The sequence below is a fragment of the Oncorhynchus mykiss genome, chromosome 26 (genome assembly GCF_057628025.1).
Source record: "Oncorhynchus mykiss isolate SJ-2025 chromosome 26, ASM5762802v1, whole genome shotgun sequence".
Lineage (NCBI taxonomy): Eukaryota > Metazoa > Chordata > Actinopteri > Salmoniformes > Salmonidae > Oncorhynchus > Oncorhynchus mykiss.
Genome location: NC_143047.1, coordinates 24,542,118 through 24,550,000, shown reverse-complemented (window position 1 = coordinate 24,550,000; position 7,883 = coordinate 24,542,118). Strand labels below are relative to the sequence as shown.

Genomic DNA, 7,883 nt, shown 5'->3' with positions numbered 1-7,883 from the left:
CAGATTCCATGGAGCTCTAATGCAGCCACTGTATTCAGTCACAAGAGGGACAAGCCAGTCGGTTATTGTGCGGCGGCAGAAACAGAAATGTAGCAGCAGTCATTCCAGCTGGATGTCTGTGTGTGTCCTCATCATAGCATAGGGACCCAATGACCATGGAGTCATTCTGCAGGACCATTAGACTACTATCAGAGTGAATGTCTCTGTGTCCATGCAAACAGAGCGAGCTGGCGTCTATTTGTTTAAAGGATGACCTGCGTCTCTGCTCTGCCATGCAACGTCAGGGCCATTGAGCACAGTGTGCAGAGGGAGAGATGGCACGATGCTACGACGCTGGCAATAGTTCTGTCGTCGTGGCAACACCGCAGGGTCAGGGTCATAAGCAGTGGTCCCTGGGAGGGTCTGTCTTATAAAGATGACATCAGATTAGTGTGCCCTAGCGTGGAAGTGAACGCTTGGCCACTTCCCTAGTCTTCATGGAGGGTGGACACAGCAGCATCCTCTGATCTAGCAGATGGGTCATAAGGTAGGATCTTGCGTTGGGGGTTGAGGATAGTAGAGACGTTAAGCTACTTCAGTTGATCATGGTAGTCATTGGTAGTCATTTTCAGACCTTTTTCCCTTTTCTTTATGAATAACTCATGAATAATTCAGGGGTTGTGTGTACACTTGGCGACCCATGCATGCCGTGAGTCCATAATACCTTCTGGTATTTGTACTAAAACATTTTCTATGTCAAATGTATTAAAGAAATCGACAGGCAAAAGAATCCCCTCAGGCGCTGTGTTCCAGCTGTCATGCCTCTGTAGTTCCAAAATAGCTGACCATTTTTTTCATCCTGTGGCTTTATCGTAAATGTATTAGCTGCACTACCACACCTTTTAATGTTCTGCTATTTACCTGCTGACTAGACTAGCCAATCTTACTCCACCCCCTCTGACTTCCTCCAAGTCCTGGAGTTACCTCAATGTTGTGACACGACGCTAACAACAAATGTATTTCTGAGAGCATTCAGGACAGACAAAAAGAGGCCTGGACTTTCCCTCCCCCCAGGTCGGTCGGGGAGATGAGAAAACCCTTGCATGTGCAATTTTACTTTACTTCCAGCCGATAGTCAATGTTCAGCAAGAATTAAAAGGAATACCCAGCCATAGAGCTAAGGAGAGAGAGGCTGTGTGGCTGGGTCCACTCAGGGATCTGCCTGAATATTTAATTACAGAAGCCCAGAGTGACACATCTTTAATTCTCAGTAACAATGAGCAGGAAGTCAAACAACAAGTCATAGCAATTTCCCACAAATTTGTTTTGGGATGTGGAATGTGTTGCGTGTGGAGCCATTCTCTTTCTCTGTTCGTCACACAAAGGGAGAGGGAGGCAAGCTGCTACAGGCAAAGGGAGTAGAAGCACCTCCAGGAGGGGGCCTTCACCCTTCAACCCCACAGGACAAAATTACTGTATGCCTGGGAGATGCTTGCCCTCCTCTTCTGTCTCTCTCTCTCTCTCTCTGTCTGTCTGTCTGTCTGTCTGTCTGTCTGTCTGTCTGTCTGTCTGTCTGTCTCTGGATGAGTGACATGTGTCAGCTCATCTCCACAAAGAGATACAGAAGGACAAGACACTATCTCAGGATAGTATGTCTGGACATTAATACTGTACTGTTTCTGGTGCTATCACATTCCACCATTTGGAGTATGTTTAAATCTAAATCTAAGCTGTACATAATCCTTTGAGTGATTGATGAGTACAGTGAGAGAGTGAGGGGGTCAGTGAGTACCTAGGTAGAGTACTGTGTTACTGCAAGCAGGCAGGTCCCTCAGCAGATTCTTCCATAGTGATTACAGCCAGAGAAGTCAAGACACTTTCATGTTGAAAAGCTGTTTACATTCCACTGCTCCTTTACTCATATCTATTGTTGAACAGGCATGCTGCCTTGGAGTTGAACACAGAACCCTCCCCAAGGTTTGGCTCCACTTACAAGGTGACATAGAGTACTGTACGTCATCTGCCTTGGCCTTACTGACGACACTTTTATTTGATGCCGTGTGGAGACTGGGATATGTGTAGTGTAAGGATCCCATGATAACTGGGGCAGTGAAAATGAGCACTGAAAAAAAGTATTAGTTACATAAAATACATTGCAAGTAAATGTATGAAATACAGTATATAACCATAATAAATATGTGGGATAGATTATATTGGGAAAGGCCCTTCATCAATAAGATGACCCATGCTGTCAAAATGAACCTGTGTCTGTGAGGAGGAGAACTGCATGTACATAACATTGAGAAGTAGACAGAGAACAGGACAGACAGAGACACAGGAAGAAACAACAGAGAGAGAGAATGAGAGGAGCATACCTGGCTTGTAAGAGATTCCCGGTGGGAAGAGAAAGCCCTGCTGGGCTGCGGCAGCAGCTGCCAGGGTGCGTTGGTCGTGTGGAAAAATGGGAATCATGAGCGGAGGCATGTGACCCTGGACCTGCTGAACAGATAGAAAAGCGGAGATCAGAGAGAGGCCTAGCTGAGCTGCAGACACAGACAGCAGCACACTGAGGCAGGCAGGCAGGGGGAGAGGAGAGGGGAGCAAAGAGCAGATCACAGCCTGGCCTAACGCGTCCTGACAGGGGGCTCTGCGGCTCTGACGGCCCTCGTGTGCTCACACAATACCTGGCCCGGCCGCGTCTGTTCCTAATCCCCCCAACACTATTTCACAACGGAACTTCAAAGGACCCAGCCACACGCGCATTGTCGTCGTCCCCCCCCCCCCGTCCAGAGGGTATGACACGTGAGAGGCAAAGGACGGGAGGTTACAGATGTATTTGAGCACCTGTAGAGGTCTGTATGGTGGTGTATGTAGGTGTGTGTACGGTCAGTGGGATGACTGTTGGTGACAGATACAGACTGGTATGTGAATAGATCAACACAATGTCCTCAGGCTGTTCGCTGTAGTGTCAGGGGTGTGGTGAGATGAGATTTCGAACCATAACGCTGTAGTGTCCGTGGTGTGGTGAGATGAGATGTCGAACCATAACGCTGTAGTGTCGGTGGTGTGATGAGATGTCAGAACCATAACGCTGTAGTGTCGGTGGTGTGATGAGATGTCAGAACCATAACGCTGTAGTGTCGGTGGTGTGATGAGATGTCAGAACCATAACGCTGTAGTGTCCGTGGTGTGGTGAGATGAGATGTCAAACCATAATGCTGTAGTGTCAGTGGTGAGATGAGATGTCAGAACCATAACGCTGAAGTGTCCGTGGTGTGGTGAGATGTCGAACCATAACGCTGTAGTGTCGGTGGTGTGGTGAGATGTCGAACCATAACGCTTCATAGGGACATGTACAAACACACAGGGACACCCTCACACACACAACCTGCCACCCTGACTGACAGGGTGGCAGTCAGACATACAGCCTCTATCTCATACTTTTGGAGGATCATTTATACAGACGATAAAAGCCCAGGCAATCCGGTAATTTACAGCAACAGCTTTCAGCCGCTGTCTGTTTGTGATATTTCATCTTAACGTCCAGAGCCCTGCCCTGCCCCCCACATATCCTACACGGCTCCTCAAACTGTCTAAACTGTTTCAGTCTAACATTATTAACCTTCACTGTCCACGCTGAAGCTAACTGTCCTGTTCTGACTCTCTACAGCAAGAGGATAAATATGTGCTCTCGCAGTGTGTGTGTGTGTGTGTGTGTGTGTGTGTGTTGTTAATGTCTCTTAGAGGCAGTGTAGTGTGTGGGGGGGTTTCAGAATGAGACACATGCTGAGGGCTGAAGCAGAGCCCAATCTGACTGTGATCCTCTGCTTCCTGCCTGCCGGTGATAGGGTGCAGCCAGGCTGTGTTGGGCCTGCGAGGGTTAATCTAGCACCGGGCCAGCCCACCTCAGGGGAACCCGCCTGGAAAACGGGTTAATAAAGGTCAGCCCCCAAAATAAACACTTTACAGAATGTTTCTCCATTCATCCCTCTTTAAAATCAACTTGCAATAAAACGGGTCTGGGTGCAATTACTCCCGCAGCATTGGGGCATGAAATCAACCTGCTTTGAGCAACGACTTTTCCCCCACGTTCTAGCTGAGGTCTGCTTATGATCTCTGTCTGCTCCCCCTGTGTGCCCTGATCTGGTGCAGCAGGGCCCGTTCCCCACCGCTATATGTCCTCAGGACCACTCTATCGATCTGGCCAGAGGTGCAGAGGTAGACTGAAAACTAAATAAATAACACTTTCTGTCTACGGAGCTTTTCAACAAAGTGCAAGTATAGAAAGTACATTAGAAAAGGAATGGAGAAGCAAGTCATTTCCTTTTTTCTTTCCTGTAATCTGAAAAGTATTTCTGTAAAATGTGTTGTGGCTGGAGAAAAGGCGATGACCTGGGAGACTGTTGGAAACGACCTTAAATAAAATGTATTTTTCATTGGGATTGAAAAATACAGGCAGACAGGCAGACAGGATGAAAGATGGCTCATGGCCCGCATGTATAGAACATATGGAAAAACGCAATAATGAATGTCCCAACATGAGTTAGAGCCAGCGACAGGTGAACAGGTACACTGGGGAACACACTGGGCAACACACTCCCTGTGTTGGAGTGTTCGTTCTATAAAAGCAGATGAAGTATTTTTCTGAATGCACTGCACTCACGGTGCAGAGAAAGACTCTCTGAAGCAGACTCTCTCCCTCAGTACTGAGTGTGTTAGTCTACCCTCAGGAAGGTTATTAAGGTCAGTCACATACATAATTGCAATTAACCTTACTCGCATTAAACTAACAAAACGAATTAGGCTAAAGCCAGGGTGTTACACTGAAACAGCTGCTCCAAATGTGGAACGTAAGTGGAACTATTATTGTAATAAGCTGAATACACTGAGCTTCATAGATTCACAACACATTTAATCATAATTCTATTACTCCATAGCTATTTATCACTGATAAATATTTATCTATTCCCTGTCATCATTGTTTCAAACAGTAATATCATCAGTTTAGTTGTCTAATGAAATCAGACGTTTGTTCATACAAAAGACTGAAATAAATGTGTTTAGGCATGTCGACACTAATTACTGTAGAGATCACTCTAGGAGCAGAAGGAGATTCTGTTCAGATATGCCATATAATTGGAATCTGAGAGAAAATCTATATGTCAAGAAAATACAGTGTCAATCAGACAATAGCTAAACTCCTCAAATATCCTGAATGTTGCCTACAAACAAAGCTGTAAATGAAAAGGGAAATCTCTCCAGTGACAGCACTGTGTTTTTATTGAATAGATATCACAATAAAGAGATTTACCCAGGCGAGAGGAAATATGAATGTGTATCGGGGAAAATAAGTGCATTGGGTTTGAATGTTTGTGATTTACAGTAATGAGCACTGTGCATTAAACTTTAATTTACTCTGCTAATGTCAGAGAAAGGGAAATCAAATCTGCAGAAGCTTCAAAATGCCAGCTAATAGTGGAAGTCTAGCCTTCAGCCTGTCAATTAACACATGGCACGGTAGTTCAGAAGACAATGCATTTATCAATTTACACATTATCACTCTCATTTTCCATTGACTGGAAACAACCGTGAAAAGCAGTGGCAGTTATGAGGATACGTTGTTGATAAATTACAGATCAGCTCCCAGACAAAATACTTCCATTTCAGTGTGTGTGTGTGTGTGTGTGTGTGTGTGTGTGTGTGTGTGTGTGTGTGTGTGTGTGTGTGTGTGTGTGTGTGTGGGTGTGTGCGTGTGTGGGTGTGTGTGTGTGTGTGTGTGTGTGTGTGTGTGTGTGTGTGTGTGTGTGTGTGTGCGTGTGTGGGTGTGTGTGTGTGTGTGTGTGTGTGTGTGTGTGTGTGTCAGTTTCTCCACCCTTTGTGGCAACACCAGACCCTGAAAGAGTTACCCTGAAGTTCATCTGCCTATCGGCTGGGTGCCCAGAATATTTCTATTGCAGGATGATCTTGAGGAGTCTGATAGAATGAAGTGGAGCAGATGTGAGCAGAGCACCTGGGCCGCGTCCTCCCCACTCATTGTTACGCTGGCACTGTTCCCTCTTTGTCTTAGCACTGCTAAGCACTGGATAATACCATTTCACACCATCTGCCCCAACGCTTCATTAAAGATACATGAATGGGCTATCTTATGAGGAACAGGTGCTATTGTTAGTCCCAGAAGACTCAGCACTGAGGATCGGACTCTGAATACTTGAGGAAGAGCATCTGTAGTGATCAGTCAGACAGATAGTTGGCTGGGGCTGCTCCCTCTGCCAGCACACGCACCAACAGAGGTTTCCAGGGGTGAGAGAGGCCTCTCAACTGCCTTGCAACATGTATCATCAATTCAGATGACCTGATGAAGTCTGTACCAGTCCAGAGTGCAATCTGTTTCGCTCTCAACTATGTGCTGGCATAATGAGAAATGGCACTAACTCTCAGTTTTAATTAGATTTAACACTGTGAACCAAATTTGAAATAAATACAATTAAAAAAGAACACAAAAATATCTGTGAATATAACAAAAGATGACTGAAAATAAAGTGTGTAAAACCAGCTTGAGTATACAGTGAGATTCATTCTAACTGAATCAATGTCATTAGTGGAAGCATTGACATCAGCACTACAGTGTTGTAATGGTTTACAGCAGCAGCTAATCCTGGGGTCAACCAGTGCAGAGAGCAGAGCCAGCCAAAGGCCTGGGATTGACCATGGTCAGATTACCATTACACGCACTCAGAGTAAGAGACAGGGCAGACATGAGAGAGAGCACTGGTCTTCTCTCCTGTCACACACACACTGACAGACACACACAGACACAGACACACACACACACACACACACACACACACACACACACACACACACACACACACACACACACACACACACACACACACACACACACACACACACACACACACACACACACACACACACACACACACACACACACACACACACACACACACACACAGACACAGAGACATACACACAGTGACAAACACACGCATGCAAACAAATACATACAGGTGCAAATGGAGATGTACAAGCCATTACTGTGCTCAATAGGGCCCCTGTCAGCACCTATGCTCCTCACTGTCTGTAGCGGTCTTTAAACAGGGCCCAGGAGACACCCTGCAGCACTACCGACCCAGCCCAGCAGGCCCCCCCGCACCCCCAAACACTAACACAGTCTGATCCTTACCAAGCGTCACTGGGATGCTGTCCTCTACCCCTATTTAAAGGAGGAGGGGAGTTGTTTTAACATGTCCAAATTCCCTCAATGTTGACAAGATGAGATAGAAGACAGAAAAGGAAAGAACATTTTTTTTTTCTTACTGTGATTTAAAAGTTTGGAGCTGCTGAGAAGCACAGTGGGAGTCTCAGGTGAAATGTCTAAGCGGTAGCTGACTGACACCCTCCGACGTGCTACACAGATGTGTTTGGCGGAATATCATCTTTATTCATTTGATTTAAAGAGAGTCACCCAGAGTGTATGAGTCTAATAACATGACTTTGTGCAGTGTTACATTATAAAGCTAAATAGACATTTAGGCAAAACATTCACTAGAAATCACGAACAGGGAGTCTAAATGTGCTTATTAAACCTACACTATTTCTGTCAGCCGTTCTGCCACAACTCCAGCAATCCCACTTTTCACATCTTACCTGAGGAGTTAGAAAATACATTGGGTTGATATCATTTGACCCAGAGAGGACTGGCTCCAGCTGTTATTGTAAGTGCTGATAGTTGACACGGCATTCCCCCCTACTCTCTACTGAGTCACACACCAAACGCCTGCGAGTGGAAAGCACCTTAGGAGCTCCATTTGAAGGTAAAGCGATCTACAGGAAGCTGGTAGCCCTGGCTTCATCCCCACAGAAAGCACAGTAACTGACACCAG

The 7,883-nt window shown here is 45.9% G+C and overlaps 1 protein-coding gene across 50 annotated transcripts in view; it reads right to left on the bottom strand.

Annotated features, from left to right (window-relative positions):
* Positions 1-7,883, bottom strand: part of LOC110506675 (transcription factor SOX-6) — a 198,871-nt gene that overhangs the window by 49,637 nt on the left and 141,351 nt on the right. For all 50 annotated transcript variants that reach the window (XM_090222571.1, XM_036964062.2, XM_090222543.1 and 47 more), the window contains one exon: positions 2,355-2,475. In XM_090222571.1, the coding sequence (XP_090078697.1) occupies positions 2,355-2,475 (121 nt within the window). The remainder of the gene's footprint in view (positions 1-2,354; positions 2,476-7,883) is intronic.